General features: G+C 43.9%; 1 protein-coding gene across 2 annotated transcripts in view; it reads right to left on the reverse strand.

The window, feature by feature from the left end:
* Edil3 (EGF like repeats and discoidin domains 3) overlaps positions 1–20,845 on the reverse strand; it is a 468,998-nt gene that overhangs the window by 239,852 nt on the left and 208,301 nt on the right. For both annotated transcript variants that reach the window (XM_023700990.1, XM_023700989.1), the window contains one exon: positions 15,069–15,197. In XM_023700990.1, the coding sequence (XP_023556758.1) occupies positions 15,069–15,197 (129 nt within the window). The remainder of the gene's footprint in view (positions 1–15,068; positions 15,198–20,845) is intronic.

Consider the following 20,845-nt stretch of genomic DNA (forward strand, 5'->3'; position numbering starts at 1 on the left):
AAAAAAAGAGCACTGAGATACCATCTCGCCCCAGAAAGAATGGCTGTCATAAAGAAATCAGCCAACAACAAGTGTTGGCGAGTCTGTGCAGAAAAAGGAACACGTTTCCACTGCTGGTGGAAATGTAGACTGCTGCAACAATTATGCAAATTAGCATGGAGAGTCTTCAAAATACTAGGCCTAGAAATCCCATTCAATCCAGCTATCCCCCTTCTGGGAATTTTCCCAAAAGAACAAAAAACATCATATCATAGTGATATATGTGTACCCATATATAACCCATGTTTATAGCAGCACAATTTGTGGCAGCCAAATCTTGGAAACAACCAAAATTTCTGTCACCTAGGGAATGGATGAAAAGATGTGGTAGTTTTATACAATGGAGTATTACTCAGCTATAAAGAATGATAAACTCGAAGGCTTCATATATAACTGGATTCATCTTAAAGATATACTCATAAGTGAAATAAACCAGACTCACATGTGTAAATATTGTATTGTCTCCCTAGTGTAAAAATTCAAAGAATAAATAAAATTTGAAAGGTATGACACAGTTAAATGGAAAGAGAGAACTTCCATCAGGTTTTTGAAAATAGCAGTTAATGGGTAGAATTCTCACCCTGACTAACTCCATATGCTGATATCTGTGAACTAAGCAACTACATTGCAGAAAGCAATGTGTCATACTAAAACCATGTTTACAGTGCCTGTCATTTTAATCTTCTAAATGCATACTGTTTTTAATGTCATATCAATTATTGCTACTTTCTCTTTAAATGTATGTTAAAAAAAGGTAATAAAAAGAAAAGGAGGGAAAAGAAAAACAATCTGCAGCAGACTGTACTGCTACAATGTTGAATATGGTTTGATTTCTAAATATCTGTGCAAAAAATGTGTAATTGCTTATATCATTCTATGATACAAATTTTATGATTTAAATTTGTGAATATCCATGGTTGTTGGAAAATAGCGTTTCATTTTATGTCTAAGGCATGCGATCTTTAGACAGATAGTGATGTTAAGCCTAACTGCCTCTGTTATAGGATACTAATATCAGTAAGCTTCTCTTCTGGATGTTTAACAACTAAAATTTGTACATCAAAAATTAGACAGATTGATGGGCTAAAAATGATAGCCAACATTTTGGCCCTAACCTTTCTAGGTCACTAAGGACTCAGGACATAAGAAAATCTCCTCTGCTATGACACCCTGTAACTAAGTGGTGTCCCAAATTTTCTGATCAAGGAGATTATGGGGCCACAGAGGAATGTGATCGATGATGTAGAGTGCGCCTAAGAAGAGTCATCTGGAGAGAAAACATTCTCTCAGGCTTTCACAGTGAGCACATTGGTCAAGTAATGGCCGTGACTCATCCAGATGGCTGACACTAACAAAAGATCCACAAGGTGCTGTACACGGTACCAGGGTAAATCCCGAGGGGATTTGACTGACTTTTTCAGATAGCAAAAGTTACATTTTCAGTTATATAGGTGTTGCTGTAACTTGGTCTTAACCTTCCAGCAGAAAAGTGCAACCATGAGGTATAAAAAGTAAAGCTATATTAACACACTGAGCTGTAAAAGGCTCAAATCAACAACTTCTGACAATTTTCATTTGTGCCGGTAACTCACTACTATTATGGACTATTGGACTATATTAGGTTATGTTGCTGAATTCAAGTAGCTACAATATTTGGGCTGGCATCAAGTATGAAAAGACCCTTTAAAGACTTCTCCAAATATAACTTCTGTAACAGCAATGGAACACCCATCTCTGACAAAAAAAAAGGGGGGGGATACAAATAAAGAACTATTTTGTAATGAAAAAAAAATATATATATATACAAAAAGCATAGATATATAGCTACTTTCTCTTAGTTTAATGAGAAGAAAGGTTTATACTAATAGTGTTTAGACAAGCTATCATGTCTACATCTTGTCCTCTGAGTAACTACTATGAAGACAACAATATGCAATATATTCATTATTGTAACTATCCTACTAACCTGTTTTGAAACTGTCTCACTGCTATTTTATCTTTTTTCTCAATAAAATGAATATAAAATTTTAAAAAGTAATAATAAGGCATTCATCTATAATGTGGCAGGTGGTGAGGAGGGCTAATAACACCTCCATGAAAGGAAGAAAAAGCAAAGAGCGGGTGGAGAAAGTTGTTCTAGAGTTCCAGTTCAGTGAAGGCCCTTGGCGAGAGCGGCTCTGAGCTTTGCTCATGGGCTGAGATTTAGCCAACAGAAGAGGAACTTGCACAGTGAGTCTCTGGGCAAAGACAGGCAGGTAAGTGAATGCAAAGACCCAGGCCCAGAGAGAAGGTGCGCCAGAAAGTGCAAAGAAGACAAGGAGAACTGGGGGATGGAAGGGCAGTCAGCGGGGAGGAGGTCAAGAGAACAGAAGGCAAAGAGAAGGTCAAGCACTTTGCACATTATAAAGACTGGATCCTACTTTAGGTGCACAAGGAAACACTGCAGGGGTTTTAACAGGGAAATAAACACGATTTAGGAACATCACTCAGGCTGATGATTTGAGAGTCGAGTAGGGGAAAATAGACACACTGCTGTTTGCATTGTGTCAGAGAGGATACTGGCAGCTCCAGGAGGAAGTGGAATGAGGAGGAATCCGGACATGGCCTGCACTGAAGTGTTCAGGAGGCACTGGGCACAAATGGTGCCTATAGGAGAGAAGATGAGCTCCAGTGTCCACACGTTTCCCTCTCCTCCTGTGTGTACATGTGTGTGGGAAGGGGCGCATGCGCGCTTGCGTGCCTGTGTACCTCTAACTCCATCTAACTCTCTCCTCCTTCTCCCTCTCTCCCCCACATTCATCCCAGCTCTTCAGAAAGAGATCATTCTTAACTAGAAAATCTGACTTTTTGAGAGGCATCTAGTCTTCCCATCCTTTCTGCTGTATAATTAAATAGAATATGTGTCTATTTGGTACCAATATGTTTTACTGTGATTCAACAAAGATCATTTCTGAAAACCAACCACAGGGAAATCATGATATTTTATGACTGTACAAAATTTCTAATTGTACAAACTGCATTTACATATAGTAATTTCCTGGGTATAATCAATTAGGACCTATGAATAGGCAAATGGACACAGTGTTTTCCATTTTAAAGATAAGAAATGAAAGTCTTAGATCAATTCATAAGACCTGGAAGACTACACACACACACACACACACACACACACACACACACACACAGCCAAATTTCAAGTCTCTTGTACTTTTCTGTTTTCAGTTCTCCTTATCATTCTTTTATTTACTCAGTATGTTGTACTTATTTACAGCAAATCAGAATCAGCTCTTTTACTGAACAGTGAAATAATTTTTCAGGTGGTCAAGGGAATTTTTTAAAATTAAGATAGTTCAAATTCAAGGAATGTCCTGCAGAATAATTTAAAGCTCCTGACTGTCTAAGGTTGACCTATTTCCGGAGGACACATTGCCTTCAATTTCTCTAAGCTTGCAGACCATGATGTGATTGCAAAACCACGCAGGCACAGTGAGTCCCTGATCGATCAAGTTACATCCTATAGACTGCTGATAGCAATTACTGCTTCAAGGTAATTGTGAGCTCCCGACTTTCTGTTAAAATGTAAATGATGCCTGATTTTCAAAATTATTTTTATATTTTAGTATGCGACTATATTAGCTTTGATTTACATACTTCTGTTATAAAGTTTTATTTTGGAATATACTTCATCACATTTTACGACTCAACTAACATGAAAGACAAAATGAGTTAATATATCTAAAGTCAAATCAAATTTATGGATCTTTTAAAAAGATCAAAATTTAAATTTCCATATTCTGAAGAGCACATGCATATTTATGATAGTGCTTATGTCTGTAGATATACGTGTGTGCACATACATATGTGTACTTGTGAAACTCTACATTATATATGAATCAGGCTGTTGAAAGCTAAAAATGATGGACAGCGGAAAGCATGTTGAAATTCTAAGAATACATTTCATTGTCCAATTCTATGATAAATGTATCAAGAGTAATAATTACAATACTTATAATTATGAGTATCTAAAGAAATAACAATAGTGCTATGGAAATGCATAAGCAAAAACCAAATATCTATGATGCTAAGTATACAGTCATCTATTTTAACTATTGTCCAAAGCTGCACATGGTACGCTTCTTTCCAAGTTTTCTTTCCCACTTTGCTCCCAACCATCTCCAACTCCAAGATCCCCTCAGAGTCCACCCTCCATCTGAACCTGTCCTTCGCCAGCAGCCACAGAAACTTTTCATGTGTACTCCCACTCTTCGTCCTCCAAAGGCTTCTTCCACAAAGGCACTGAATAGCTACACCTCTCTGCAGTGTCTACACCTTACACTGCCCTGCCCTTTCTGAGCCTTCACACTGCAACCAGTGTTAGGGCTCCCACCCATGCTTGTTCTTCTGATCCATGCCCCAGACACTCTTCAGTGTGTTCCTGAAAGTCCCTCACGCTCTGGTATCTGTAGTCCTTGATCTTATCGATATACATCATTGTTGGACACTGTGCATTAATTCACACTCTTTTCTAATTCAAACGTTCAGTAATATAACTGCAGATTCACACTCATTTGAAGGAGGAAAACAAAAATATCTCCTGTATTCTGCAGGAGTCCCTCTCAATGGTCGAGGTAGTTGATACATTGTGTCAACTTGAGGAAGCTTGGCTGGATTGACTCCACCTGGTTCTGGGTTTGGGGGGCCCTGTCCTGCAGGGCAGGGAGGGCCAGCCCTGGAGCCTGATTGGTTCCACCCTATGGCGCAATGGGGCCACCCCAGAGTGACTCATCACAAAACATGTATATAAAGGAGTTGAAGAAGACTTCTCCGCTGGCCGCCCTCATCTCACTTTCCTGGAGAAGGCCAGGCTTCGTTGACTACAGCAGTTGTTCCACTCCTGCTCTCTGTTTTCTCTCACCATTAACTACTACTGTTTGCCTTGGAGCCAGCAGAGTAGGAACTGAAACCTCCACAAACTGTGAGCTAAATAAACCTTTCCTTCCTTAATTTTGAGTGTTGGATATTTGTCCCAGTAATGAGTAAAAAGTAACTAAAACAATGGTTAAACTTTTCAAAAGTATAAAACACAACTGAAGGGCCAGCAGGATAGCTCAGTGGACTAAGCGCCTGCTTAGGCACCACAAGCTGCACCACTCCCATCCCCAGGACCCTGAGCTGGCCAGTGAGTCCAGGCGTGGTGGCACAAGCCTGGAATCTCAGCACTGGGCAGGCTGAAAACGGGGCTCACCATGAGTCCAAGGTGCGTGGTGAGAGCCTGTGCCAAATATCTAAAAAGGAACTATTACCAGCCTTACACAATATGCCAACATTCCTCAGATGTCATGCTTTGCTTTCTTTGAGTGATTAGCTTTATATAAGTGTATCACGTGGGTTTCTTGGTGAATCCACCCTCACAGCCAGTGTGCTGAGCAGCTCCAGCCACACAAGGAGACACCCGAGGTTGACCTTCTCTAGCTCCCAGCATCCCCTCCCCCTGGCGTCTGGAGAGCTGCATTCCTGAAATGTTCTACAGGTGGAGGCAGAAGCAGCGACCCTCTTGCAGCTGGCTTTTTCCACTCAAGTAACTTTGGGATATTTAGCTGAGGTTCTGTACATGTCAACAGCCCCTTCCTTTTCATTGATGAGCAGTGCTGTGTCACGGTACTTTTCACCATTTACTTGCTGAGGGACATCTGGAGCAGTTGTATTTTTTGGATATTATAGTTGCTATGAACTTTCCTGTATCAGTTTTATGTGAATTTTAGATTATAATTCTTCCCCTTGTGAGGCAGTGCTGGGGACTGAACCCACAACTTCACACTGGTCCCCGTCCCTAGGGTCTCACTGTGTCACAAAGTTGCCCTTAAACTTGTTCTCATCCCCCCTCAGCCTCGCAAGAGTGCTGAGGTCCCGGATGTGCATGACCATGCCTGGCATGAACTTCAGTCTTTATAAATGCCCCAAACTGCAGCTGTCTGGCTGCCAGCGATGCACGTGTCGCCTCTATCATCTCTTTCCCGCTAGCAAGGCTGGCGAGCTGGTTGTCCTGGAGTGCTAAGTAGCCTGGCCCCAGAGCACTGCTTGCCACATGGCAGGCGCTCAGGTCCTGTCTGTTGCACGAGTGGCTGCAGCTCCTTAGGGAGGATTTGTCCCAGGAGCACAGTTGCTACTGCTTTGGAGGTGAGGAAGTGAGTCTGCAGAACGAGCTTCTGAGAAAGAAGTGGACTCCGGGAAGAAAGTGTGTGTCTATGTTGCTCCCTGCTGCTGGAGGGGTGTGCTGGAGCCCTGGCAGCCAGCAGCTGGGCAGGAAGCAGGAGCGGCTGTCCGTGGAGCTAGGCAGGAAGCAGGAGCGGCTGTCCGTGGAGCTAGGCAGGCAGCGGGAGCGGCTGTCCGTGGAGCTAGGCAGGAAGCGGGAGCGGCTGTCCGTGGAGCTGGGCAGGAAGCGGGAGCGGCTGTCCGTGGAGCTGGGCAGGCAGCGGGAGCGGCTGTCCGTGGAGCTGGGCAGGCAGCAGGAGCGGCTGTCCGTGGAGGGACCTACAACGCTCTAGACGCACCTGCAGACTTTCTCCCTCTAGGGAGCGGCGCAGGCTTAGTGCAGCTCCAGTGGCTGGGCTGGTCCTGCTGGGGGGCAGATCGTGGGCACTTCCAGGGCCTCAGTGACAGCAGCAGGCGACAGAGGAGCTGGCCTCTGAGCTTCTGTCCAGAGGCACCGGGGCAGAGCCAGGGAGCTGCTAATGCCCATTTCTATGTCGTATGCTGGCCGAACAGGAAGTAAGCTGTCTCTAAATACATGTCCAATGTGCATGCTCACGTCAGATGCAATTTTTTGATTGGGTCTTTGAATTTTGGGGGCCTGATTTTTTAAAAAATTCTTTATACATTCTAGATAACTGTATCATTTTTTATTGCTTCTGAACTTTTTTATTCTCTTTAAAAAATAAACAAATATGTTTCAAATGTGCAAATAAGCAATTTTCTGAAATGGTTGTGGAGTGTTGTAGTGGAGAATGAGGTCTGCCATGAACTACTGCTGTGGAAGACAGTAGCAAAGGGCAGCACTAACCCAAAAATCAATGTTGATATCTCCAGAGGCCGGGACACCCGGGGAATCTGAGTGCGTGCAATTGAAAGACAAACTGCATTGGACATACCATCTCTATTCCTTGAAAAATTCTCCATAAAATCATGAGCGAACCGGCTATGTAGACGCTCAGGCCTATTAGTACAAATACATGGCTGTCATGAGCATAAAATTGTGGCAAAATTTATTTAACATATTTATGTTTAGAGCTTATTATTTTGCTGGCAACCAAATTGCTTTTAACAAGTAACAGGATAAAAATGATTGTGCTACTATTGTCTAAAGTAGCAACTTTAAAGTACTTTCAGAACATTTCATTGCAAACATAGAAAACCTCATCGATGTTTGCATCCTGTCTGTGTGCAGATATCTGTTAGCTATGTCTGCTGGGCAATGGCTTTTGTTGGTTCCCAGCCAATCAAGGAAAAATAGAAAAGAAGTGTTGGAACTCTGGTTACTACAGATAGATTTGGGGACAACAACGTTTACTAAGAATAAGCTAATGGCCTCTTCTGGCCCGATTCTTTCAATCTGCTTGTGGTAAGATGATTTCTCTTTATGGCTGAATGACAAAATTCAACACGAGACTGTGCATTGAGTGAGATCTTACGTTTTGAGGCTGATGCTGAGCTTCTCTTTGAGTGTCTCTGCTTCATTTATCAAAGGGACTGTGATTCCTCCCACTCTGGTTCTAGAACACTAACTTCCAGCTATGGCTGCACATTAGAATCACCAAGGGAGGCTTTAATCTCCTAATGCCTACAGCACACCCTGGGTCAATTAGATCCGCATCTCGGTGCTGTGAGCCGGCACCAGTGTTCTTTGTTGCTCCCCTGGCGGTTCTAGCATGCAGGCACTGCTGGGGAACAGAGCTCTGGGATCACTTGTGTCATTTTCACTGGGGCATTTGTTACATTGTCAGACTTGAAATGGAAAGTGAATCTGCGAAACTGGAATCTCTATGGATGAGAAAAAGTAGCAGTATGTTTATTTGGACAACCACACAGTTACAGGGTCATGAAGGTGCAGAGCAACGGCGTATACACTCACGTTGTTCCAGGTAGACTTGCAAACTTGGGAGTGAGCTGGGAAATGTGCTCACGCCTCGCTTCTGAGGTCCGAGCCAAATCTCTTTGGAATCTACTTAGCTTCATTTAACCAACAAAGTTATACAGTTTGCAAGTGTCAGTAATAGCTCCTAGTAAAAGGTTTTCTTAGAAGTTTGAACTGAGTTCTTTACTAGGGAAAATTCATTTTGCAGTGGAAAAACTAAAAGAAACCATCAAACTAAAATTATATAGAATGGGGCTGGTGAGATGGCTCAGTGGTCTAAAGCCCCTACTTAGAACAAGCTTAGCGAAGCGGAGGGACCATGGTTCAATCCCCCAGCACCACATGCCAGCCAGCCCCGCCCCCTGGTGGACTGAGCTAGCCACACACACACACACACACACACACACACACACACACACAAATAAAAAAATTAAAAAAAAATAAAATTATATAGAGTGATTTAAAATAATAAGACTGAGCTACCTAACAATAGCATTATATAATGAAATTAAATAAAGAACACTGAGACTGTATCAATCCCCTTTTTGTCCCTTACATGAACTTTTCTCTGAAAAAAACTTTTTTTTTTTCTTTTTTTCTTTTTTGTATTTTAGGGAAAGGTCTACAAGGTGTTTAGGGTCTCACTGCTAGATTGAACTCATAGTAATCCACCTGTTTACAATCTTCCAAGAGCTGGGATTACATGCGCGTGCCACCATGCCCAGTCTCAACTGCCATCTCTGTGTGCCCCAGGGGCAGGGCCAGCATGGCAAATCCAGGGATCAAACATCCAGCCCCTGAGCTGCTTGCAGGTGCTTTAATCGAAAATACAATTAAAATGTGTTTAAAGACAAAAAAAAAATGATCGATCAGTAAGTACTATTGTTGTATTTTAAAGTATTAAACCATTAGACATATTTAACTTTTTAAAAATTGGTAAATTTGGCCTGGAACACCTCATATAATTCTAATGATTGTCCTTTTGGGGCAAGAGCCACTAAGAACTATTCAATCCATATTTTACAGACATGTTATTTCTAGCACACAGCACAGTAAAGTCTTCACTCTTTGTCAGAATGTATTATGGGATGAAAAGCCAGAAGCCCAGAGCCTTTAAGCACCAATCAACCCTTCAACAATTGATCCAGGTACAGATGAACCCAAAGCACAAATCTAATGCAGAACTCTTCCAATGAATGAATTATTTGCTCTATACACTTCAGAGATTTATTATATGGTCAATCATTAAGGCAGTAGTTCTTCAGTTTGATACCTAAAGCCTACTTGGGAACTTTTAAATAAAAAAAAAAAAAAAAAAAAAAAAAAAAAAAAAACACATCAAATCCAACATACAGCCCAAAGATTCTGATTCAAAAGAGACAAGGTAGACCAGAAGTCTGCAAGTTTACAAGTATAAGAAAGTATGTGATTAACACATGTATAACGAATCTCTCCAACAAGGATTGCTGGAACATCAAATATTATTGATAATGTGAAGAAAATCAAAATATATAGCTTGCAAAAGTAGAGGGCCACAGGGCCACAGTAAGTATTTGTTGTATGTTTCAATCCATTAACCAGTACTATAACGTTAAGAACACACTTGTTTACAGAGTTAACAAAATACATGAAGAAGCCAGCTTTCACAAAGGCAACAAGAACTATCAGCCCCGCTATCCTGAGCCAACTGGGTAACACGACAACTTTCAACTGAGCTCTCTGTCTCAGGGTTTGGTGGCCTCCTAGATCAGCCTTTCCTTCTCAAAGAGCAGAAGCATCAATTTGCCTGAAAGCAGTGGAAAGCTATGAAACTAACTACAAAATGCCTCAAGGGCCAGCGAGACAGCTCAGCGCTCTAAAGCACCTGGTTAGGCAAGCTTAGGCAAGCACAGAGACCATGGTTCGAATCCTGGCACCACATGCTGTGCCAGACTCATCCCCAGGGCAGGCTGAGCCAGCCATAAATAAACAAACAAACAAACAAATAAATCAATAGCAAAAATGCCTCCAGACACAGGATAGGCAGAGTCCTGGGAATAAAGAAATAGACCTTTGTAAGACACTGGATTCGTTACCACACAACAAATAAAATATGATTCGAACACCCCAAATACAGTGTATGACAAAGAAAGCCTGTCCTCTTAAAAGTGCCTTTTGAAAACCTACTCTCTCGGCAATTTAGGGGCTTAATTTTTCCCACAATGCTCCTTTTAGTGCACACACACGTGCATGTATGCAGGAGTACTCCCTATTACTCCTTGGCATCTCCAGAACAAGTATAACCCGGCAGGCCGATGTACAACCTCTGCTAATCATTATTTGATAGAATATGATTAATGTTGAAGTTCATATGCTTTTTATTCTGACAGAAAGCACAAGTGATGGCTAAAACCCCATGCACTGACAGCGCAGGCTGGTGAGGAGGTGGAAGGATGGGAGCCCGCTCCCAGCTGCTGCGTGTGCAGGTGCTACAGTGACCCCAGAAGGCAGTCCGGATGTACTTTAACCACACAGCCCAGCAGCTCCCTCACAGTCATTAACTCAGACAAAGCCAAAGCTGGTGGCCTCATAGAACCCTGCACACGAACTTCCCAGCGGCTGTCTGACAGGCCGAACCTGAGGGGTGACCCAGGTATTCTTTGACAGGTGACTAAACGCACGGACTGGAGTAACCATACAATGGAATATTATTTAGGAGTAAAAATAAAGAAGCTCCCATGACCTCAAAAGACACAGAACAGCCTCTAATGTATGTTGCTACATGAAAATACTTATTCTGAAAGGTTACATATGGCACAGTCCTGCTGGTAGGACATCCTGGAACAGGCAAAGCTAGAGAGCCCAGAAGCAGACCTATGTGTGTCAAGGATACTGAGGGAACATGGCAAAGAATGGATAAGCACGGGCATTCCCAGGCCGATGGAACCATTCTGTGTAACTGTAATGGTGGAAACAGCGCGTTCTGTTTGTCTAATTTCCATGAATATAAATAAGATGAGTGAACTTAATATATAGTTAATGCCAGTTTATTTAATAAAACTGCATCCCTTTATGTTCAGCGTGGTGATGAGTTGCCCCGCCACAGCAGGATTTCCTGTGGGGAAACTAAACAACGCAGGGCCACTGGAGTGGCCCTGCCCCTGGCTCCCCATTCAATTTCTCTGTAAACCTAAAGCTTCTCTAAAAAATGTTGTGCATTTAAGAAAAATCCAAAAGCTGCATATGCACGATTAGTGCAGACACCGAAAGCAGTTGTCCTGATGTATAGCATATGGATGAGTAGCTGTCGGACGGGCCCTCCTGACTACGCACCTGTCCCCCACATCAAGAAATGGAAAGCTCCTTGTACGCCCAGCTGGGCACTGAAGCAGGCTTAGCGTTCTGTCCTGTAGAAAGCCATCATGCTGCCTGCAGGACCTTTTCTGTTCTTTTTCCAAATGAAGCCCCTGCTCCTATTGCTGCATGTGTCATTTTTATTTAACTTTCAATTAAAAATACTTTGCTAAATATGTTGTCTGTCCTTTATTGTTAGGTAACTGAGTATACAATTTGTCAACCTCACTTGTGAAATAGCCAAAGTTAGCTATCGAATGTGTTCTGCAGCTTTTTGCAAACTTCAGTGCATGGGGAGGTGAGCTGGGATCACTGGGAAGCACACTGTGGAACTGTCGCGATTGGAGCTGAGTCTCCATCATGTGTGTTTGTGAAAGGCTTTGCCACAGTGCTTGGCCACGCCTCGAGCAGCAAGGTGCCAGAGAATGTTTGGGACATAAAACTGTCACCTGCGTGAAAAACAACCCCAAATATCCAGTAACCTCTTAGAAGGGTAAAAGACCTGTTTTCCTGTGTTGCCTACATGGAGAAATTTCTGGATTAAAGGGCACTCTGAAATCTGAAATATTTCCCAAAATACAATCCTTTTTAATTTCATCTGTAAAGAGGAAGGCTACCTTTCTACAGCGAGCAGACTACTCATGTAGTTACGGTACTCTCCTGACTCCTGTGGGCCAAAGACCTGCTCATTTCTGGTTCCCTTCCTCAATTTGTAAGTCTTCAACTGCAGAAAGGTCAAGTGACTGCCTGAAGGTCATTTACCCCAAAGCTGTAGAAGCCAGGTATCAAATCCAGATACTTATTCCAAATGCACATCGTTGTCCTCAGTTCTCTCTTGCCACTAGTAATGCTGTACTCCAGCCAACAGGGTCCAGGTCGTGGAGACCGCAGGATCTGAGCTCTGAATTGAATCTCAGCCTCCAGCTTACCACTGTCACTCAGAAGGCTTACGGCCTTCTGGTTGGATGGGTAAACTAAAAGGAAGGAGTATGTGTAGATCAAAATGAGCCTTAAAATTCAGAAAAGCAGGCTGGGGCAATAGCTCGCACTCTAAGCACCGGCCTGGCAAGCACAAGGGTGCGGGTTCAATCCCTGATGCTGCGTGCCTTGCCAGCTCCAGAGCTCCAGTGCACCTCCCCGACCCGGAAGCCAGATGTGGAGGCGCCCGCCTGTAACCTAGCTCTGCTGGGGAGGCTCAGACAGGAGGACACTGAGAGGAGTCTGAGCTGCGTTTTGAAACCCTGTATCATTAAATAAATAAATATTAAACATTTCAGAAAAACAGTGAATTTATGAGTTTACCTTGCTATAATATGAGGACATGAACAATTCCACCATGGAAAGCGGGAAAAGGAGCGATGTGTTTTTCTTTATCTGCAACCCTAATGGACCCCCTCGAAAGAACTCATGGACAACCATGAGTGGGAGGCAGAAGCAGGTGACACTGCCCTGCAGCCACTTCTCAGGGATGCCTCACATATATGGTGGCAAGTGACAACCTGATGCTTCCAGTGGGACTTCTAGGCATTAAGGACAACACAGAAACGAAACTGCCCCTCACATTATGAAAAAACCTATAAATAAGCCAAGGATTTTGTGCCACTGCACAGATGTTATTCTGGGGAGCTAACTTTTGGACTTCCCATCCTCTAGGTGAAGGCAGGGCTGCAACTGCACGCTGACGTCAGCGGCAGGTCTCAGGGGCAGGGCTAACTTGTGTGCAGTATTTGCATTTGCCATGTAGGACATTGTGCCTCCCTTCTACACCTGCTAAGGCTGTCACCTAGCAGTGCAAGTCCCTTGTACCTCCTCTGTCTCTGCCACCTGGGCCTGCACTGCTGGAAAGAGGAAGTAAGATAAACTTAGCTGGGCACAATACCTGTCTCTGAACACAGAACACCAGGCCATCATGGAGAACTGCTTCTTTTTTCAGAGGGGTGGTGTGTGTGTGTGTGTGTGTGTGTGCACGTGCGCATCCGCGCACACGCACACAAGCAGCTTAAATCGGAGTTGACTGGTCCTCCTTCCCCTGCACCCATGTCTCATGTCTCCACATGGACATAGGGTAGGAGTGCTGCTTTTCAAAGACTGGGCATCTGGGTCTCGGTCTCCACCTCTGTCTGTCCAGAGCTGTTCTGAGGTGCTCACAGCAAGGCAGTGCAGTGATGCAAAAGTCTGAGCTGAACCTCAGGACCAGCCCGGCAAAAATCAGTGGCTTCTCCCTTGCTTGAGGATCTGACCGTCCCAAGCGAACCCCACGCCGCTCAGGTGAGGCGCACAGGGGTGCAAGTCCTCTCCAGCAGCGCTCCACACCAGGCCATAGGAAGTCTCCATGATGGTCTCAAAGCCTCAGCACCAGAGAGCCCACTCTGGCTCCAGCTGACAGACCCAGTTTTGCCCAGCTCCCTGCCGACACTGCTGCCTGAAGTGTCACTGCAGTGTTTCTGTCTCACTGGTTTTCTCCCTTGTCTTTCTCCTTCTCACCAACTTTTTATCCTTCCTTCTGCACCAGCAGTCCCTGCAAGGGTCTGCCTGAAGCCTCAGACCCCACAGTGGCCTCCTGGCCTGCTGGAGCCCACACCACCTATTGTGGTCAGGTCCACTCAAGTGCCTGGTTGGAGGCTGATCCCTGATGCCACTGGGTCCAGACAGGGCTTTGGAGAGGTGACCGCATCCTGAAGTCTCTGACTCCCTAGTAGTTCGTCCATGGATGGGTGCACCGCTAAGTGGGCTGTTGCAGTGGGAAGGCTAATTCAAGTAAGTAGATCCTTGAGTGTGGCTTGCAAGAGTGCATTTTGTCCCTCCCTCACTCCTATCTCCTGTTCCCCTCCCCTGTGTCTCCCCTCTCCATGGTGTCCTCAGTCAGGCCCAGAGCAACAGGGCCAAGTATCTACAAACTGATGACCTCAGCCAGCATGAATAATTCCTCCTATAACTGTTTATCCTAGAGATTTTGTCACAAGGAAAGAAAGCTGACTGACAAGGCTTATGTTTGATCTTTATGCTCAGGCCAGATCCCGTGAAAAACCCATTGTCACTGGACCTATTTGTTCAGTTTTTAAGGATAAATCGGAACAGGGACACACAAGAGAAGTCCAGAGAACAGGCTTGCTGAACTTCTAGATATTCATGCCAAAATGCCAACTAGGAATGGGGAGAAAACGGGCTTCCAGAAGGAAGCGTGGACAGTATGTTTTTGGGAATCATCTCTGAAACTAATCACAAGAATATTTCCTGGGAAGCATAGAGAATACAGCTTTAGGAGGAGCAAAAAGGAGAGACAAATCCAATTTAACATGAAGAGTGATACTTTGAAAATTCAGCTGAAAATGACAGGAAAGGGCCAAATGGTAGATTACTAGCCCTGCACACCCCTGCGGGGATTGCAACTCAGTGTGGAGTTGCTCAAGGAGCGACATGGTGCATTGGTGGGAGAAGAACAGCATGGGCAGAGGCCAGGGCTCCCTGCTGCTGAGAGACTATGATTCCCTGACACCCAGGCGCCACAGTGACACGCACACTGCAGGCCCGTAACCGTAAGATCACAGCAGCAGGAATGACTTACTGTGCTGACAGTGAACCCCGTTGAACCCACGGGGACATTTGCAGACATAGCCGATGAAGGTGTCCCCTCGGTAAGCTTCGCTGATCTCACAGGCTCCACCATTGTGGCACGGATTAGGGATGCAGGGACCTGAAAGACAGAGTAGATGTTCTGCTGTGTGATACAAATGCTTAGAGAAGATATGAGATCGGGGGCAACTCACTCGGGCCCCTGCAGCCTCCCTCCCACAGAAGCTATCTTTGCCCCAATAAATATATTCAGCTCTTATCAACAAGACACAAGGTCTGCCCTCTGTAGTTAATGCTTGCACAGACAGCCTTCTGGGTACGAATGGGGTGAGGAACTTCCAGGTGGGATGAACTGAACACCAAGCCTAGAGTCTGAATCTTGGTTTCTGTTCCTTTTGGCCATATGGCCATGAGTACTTAATGAACTTATTAACTTACTTTGCCCTTCTGTTAAGAGTGTCCTTCCGGGGACTGTATTACAGAAGAAACAATATGCATCTATATCTTTCCTAAGTACATACAAATATATATGCATGTCTTCAATAAATGCATACTAGCTGCTCTTGTTACAAGTTAAGAAACCACTAGGTAATAATTATCTGGATAGAGATAGATAGATAGATAGATAGATAGATAGATAGATAGATAGATAGATGACAAATAGGGCTGTATAGACACACTGAAAGTAATTCTTAGTTAAACACTGTCATCAAGGGTTTGCACTATCGAGCATCTCCTGCGTGTTTACACATGCATGCCGAGCAACACACTTCTCGGGCCCCGAAGACTGCAGTGCCTTTTCCTCCTGGTGCCGGGCGCCTATGGTGCTGACCACAGAGGGGCATGAAGCCGAGAGCGGGCTGCGGTCCTTCCCCAGATGCTTTATGATTCATTTCCTTTGAAGAAGCGCAGCGGGCTGAGTGCCACTTCGCAGCTTTGGGAAAGTAGATGCCCCAGAGGGGTCAGTACTTGCGCCATGCATGGAGCCCTGTGTGCACGGATCTCTCTGCCAGGGTGCGGTCAGCTGAGAGCACCCAGCTGCCATGCGCTGTGGTGAGAAAAGAGCCGTAGAACTCAGCGTCCATCGTGGGACAGGAAGAATAAAATTACTAAAACTAAGCGTGTGAGGGTCTGTGATGAGTGAATTCCAGAGTTCAGGGAGGAAGATTAGCTAAGAAGAGTGAAGAACTCAGCTGAGCCCAGGAGAAAGGAGACTTAAAGCAAGACGGCAACTCATGGGCTGCAGAGTCTCACGAGAAAGGGCCTGCCCAGCAACAGCGGAGACCAGGCCTTCATTCCTCGGGGCTGACTCTGAAGAGAAGAGAATTGGGAAGCCGAGATCCCTCTCCAGCCAGCTCAACACTGACCGAAAGGATGAAAAGTCTAAAGAGGTTATGTGCTTGACAAGGATTAAGGTTAGTAATTTGTACTTCATTAGCAATTGTAAAAAAATAAGCATACACTAGCTGCTCTTGCCACAAGAAGAATAACCATGTGAGAGACAGATAACCTGTCTCGTCACAGCAAGCTCTCCTGTAACATCAGTCTACCACGCCATGGTGAAAGCCTCAGCGATATTTATGTTTTAAAATCAGCATGTTATTTAGTGTGTACTTTATGTCATGTAGTTCATAGCAATTAAATACCTGCACTTGAGGTGATCCATTACGGATATTTCATAAAAAACAGAAAGTTCAAGAAGAATAACTAGTTTGGAACCATTTGAATCCCCTTCTTCCATTATGACAAGATGGAAATCATACTGCAGAACCCATAGCTCTTCATCTTTTTTCTTAATTTTTACTTCTTTCTCCTGATAAATCAGATAATATTTGGTGGTGTCTTACAAACTGCAAAGCCATTTTATGAAGATAATGCCAGCCACTCCTAAGAGCAACCCTGTGAGATTATCATTATTTTATCTCTCATACAGATTGTAAAATACTAAAAGAAAATTCAGATAACTTTCAAGCCAACATTTCCTCATGCCACATTCAGACCTCAAAGTAGAGTCAGTGGTTTTAGAAGAGAGAAATGAAATTAAACTAACGTTAGGTTTCAGTTTGTCATCTCCCTTCAAAGTAAGAAAGGAGGGCTGGCCTGGTAGCTCAGTGGATTAAATCACCTGCTTAGGCAGATGTAGGGACTGGGCTCAAACCTTGGCCGGCCATGCTGGCCCTGCCCCCAGGGCACATTGAGACAGCAATCGAGACTGGGCGTGGTGGCCCATGCCTGTAATCCCAGTGCTTAGGAGGCTGAAAACAGGAGGATCACTACAAATCTGATCTGTGTAGTGAGACCCTATACTAAGTACAGAAACAAAAAAAAAATGATTTAAATATTTTATGAGCTGATAAGATGTATCCATATGTGTAAATGTTAAATACAAAAATTAATATAAATTAATTTAAAGATTTACATACTTTTGAATGACTAAAGTCAAAAGAAAATAATCCGATCTAGTTAGCCCCTTTTGGCAATGAGAAAGCAAAACCTAGTAACAATTCAGTGACCTCTAAAAAAAGTCTAATATGGGCAAAAGCTAATATAAAGGCATTGTATCTAAGAAGCAATTAGTTATTAAAACCAAAAGTGAGGGGCCGGGGAGATGGCTCAGTAGGATAAGCACTTGACCGGCAAACACAAGGATCTGAGTTCAATCCCCGGTGCTGCCAAAAATAAATAAATAAATAAATAAATAAATAAATAAATAATAAAATAAAATAAAACCAAAAGCAATGAAGCCCCTCCTTCCCTCTCAAGGGTGTTAATTTTATGTTGGAAAGCCATCAAATCTCTCCCACAGGCCTTCACTCCTCAGCAACTCTGTGAAGAGGATGGAAGGATGGAGACAGTGACACCTCCGCCAGACTTCAGGTGTCCTTGCTGTTCTTCTCTCACTGCTGAGACAAGATACCTGCTGCCCAGAATTTAGGAAAAAAAGGTTGACTTATCTCCCAGTTTGTGGAGGCTTCAGTCCATAATCAGATGGCTCTAAGCAGAGTGGCACATGGCAGAGAGCAGCCATTCAAGGTGACAGAAGACAGCAAGGCAAAGGCGGGAAGCAAGCCTCTTTCCCTCCCTTCAGCAGCATGCAAGCTGCCCACCCTCAGGTGAGTGCTGCACTCACAGCCCCACTCCCAGTACTAGACAATGAACCAATCACACACTCTAGACCCAGCTGCCTCCGAAACGCCCACACCCTGTGACCCTGTGGGGCTGTAGGGAGACATCCAGACACAAATCATAGCAGGAGCAATTGCAGCAGAGACGCTCAGGATGGGAACCAATGGAAGTCACCCCAAAGACCAGGGGTAGATACCAGCACACACAAGATGGCCAAAATCACTTCTGCCTGCCTGTACCATCCATGCCAAAGCAGATAAGTCAGCAGATGAGAGTTAGAGAAGTTACAGGGATCAATGTAACAAGTCGGGAGGGGAAGGGATGGGAAGATCAAGGGGCTGAGACCTCAGAAGAAAAATGGGGAGTAAAATCTGCGAGGATTGGGCTCAGTAACAATACACTGGGATGGCATAATACCGGCGATGAGCAGGCAGGACCAGAGGTGACGTCAAGGCTGGAATTTACATGAAGACTTTATACCTTGTGTTTATACTCTTCTGCTGCTGAGCTGTAAAAGGCTCAAGTCAACACCTTCTGACATTGCCAGTCCTGTGGACAGCCCACTACTGTTATGGACTGCTGGACTATATTGGATTACTTTGCTGAACTCACACACCTACAATATTTGAATGGCAATGGAATACCCATCTCTGGCAAAACTAAACAAAAAAGGGAGATATAAATGAAGAATTATTTTTGTAGTGAAAAAAAAAATATATATATATATATGTGTGTGTATATGCAAAATAGTTAGGATAAATACACAGCTACTTCCTCTTAGCTCAATGAGAAGAAAGATTTGTACTAATAGTATTTGGACAGGATATCATATCTGCATCTTGTACTATGAATAACTTCTATGAAGACAACAATATGCAATGTATTAATCATTGTTACTGTCCCAGTAACCTGTTTTGAAACTGTCTCACTGCTATTTCTTTCACAATAAAATTAGTAATAATAAAATATAAAATTAATTTCATTTTTTAAATTCACTGTTAGCTCAATAAATAAAGCCTCTTGGGCTTTTTAAGCTAAAAAGAAAATTCCAATGATGTGCCTAGAGGCTGTCTGCAGGATCTCTTCAGGAGCACCGAGCTCCACACTGCAGGCTGGAGCTCACACGAACCTGTGCGCTGGGTTTGGGGGAATCGGAGGGAACAGGCCAGGCCTCGCTGTCTGCCCAGCCTGGCTGCAGGGTGCCCGTGCACGGAAGAACCTGAAGATAGCACTGGGGTGTTTGGGTGATGCACTGCAGGCCTCTCCCCGGGGCCCAGCGAGCTTGTCCAGCTGTCTTGCTGCAGTCTCTTCCAGAAAGACGGGTCTATGTTAATTTAACTTACAACTTGGACGGGTATCTGGATTTTAGGAAAAACTTGGCAGTGTGGAGTGTGGCTGCTGTGATTTCTCCTGCTACAAGAAGCCCCGCGATTTTCGTTTAAAGAATGAGGGCGCAGAAAGCAAAGGATGACAGAGCGCATCGTCCCAGAGCCCCTGATGCTCTGAGCGACGTGAAGTATGCGTGTGTCAGCTCTGAGCAACGTGAAGTGTGCGTGCGTCACTCACCCTGCTGTCTAAGAAGGCGTCCTTGTTTTGGAGGCGAGAAAACAGGCTCAGAGACAGTAAGAGAAAGAGTCCACCCTGCTTACTGGGACTACAGACTCCACACCCTCTCCTTCAAGGTATACTTGCTCCCAAGATGAAAATCTGTGTATTGATATGTTAGAGAAGATATCAACAGAATCAGCATGTGTTCATTCATGAGTCTGTAAGCGCTACAGCACTCCTCAAAATATTCAGAATATTTGCAGCGACTGCATCAGGGTGTATTCAGTACTAGAAATACAGATAGGCTCTGCTACACTACGAAGGGTTCTCTTTAGCTCAGCTATGACTGAAATCAGCAACTAACTCCTTCGCCTTTGGGCATCTTCCCAAAGTCATTCTTTAGTGATTATACCCATGACAGAAGAAATGCTGTGTGCCTTGACATACGCTTTTGTAATCATCAAGACAGCTGAAGTGAAGGCTTGGGTGTCCCTCCCCCCACCACGAGATCCTAAGTTCCACTTGGGCAAAGACATGGCTTTCCCATAGGAGTTGTAGGACACTTTCTTTTTTTGAGATACAGTCTCACTGTGCAGACTGGTCTTGAAATCACTATGTATGAAACCACTCTCGCTCCTGCTTCAGCCCTGCAAGAGCTGGAATTACAGACAGGCATCACCATGCCCAGCCCTGTGTGATGTATTTTAAATAAACACAGTTACGATAATACTGAAATATATATCCTCAATATCACATAGCATTTCATTCAATAATTAATGCAGACATTTTCTGAAATTTTTCTGTATCTTTCCCATTGTTGAAGCCATTTACATTTATAATTAGATTCCAATATTTTTGTCCTAATGTGGTTTAAATCTTCAGTGCTACATGAATTGTAAATAACGTATTTGAATGTGCACTTCTGTGTAATGATTACATATTTCTTAATTCTTTGGCAAACACGAGATCAAGAAAACATAACACTGTGCAGTCTCATTAGCAGTGTTTCCAGCCCCCCTTTAACGGTTCCTATAAAAAGTCATTTACTTTAAGAAGAAGCAAAAGAAAATCATCAGCAAATGTTAGCACACGCGC

This window comes from Octodon degus, unplaced genomic scaffold (assembly GCF_000260255.1).
Source record: "Octodon degus isolate 3935 unplaced genomic scaffold, OctDeg1.0 scaffold00129, whole genome shotgun sequence".
Classification (NCBI taxonomy): Eukaryota; Metazoa; Chordata; class Mammalia; order Rodentia; family Octodontidae; genus Octodon; species Octodon degus.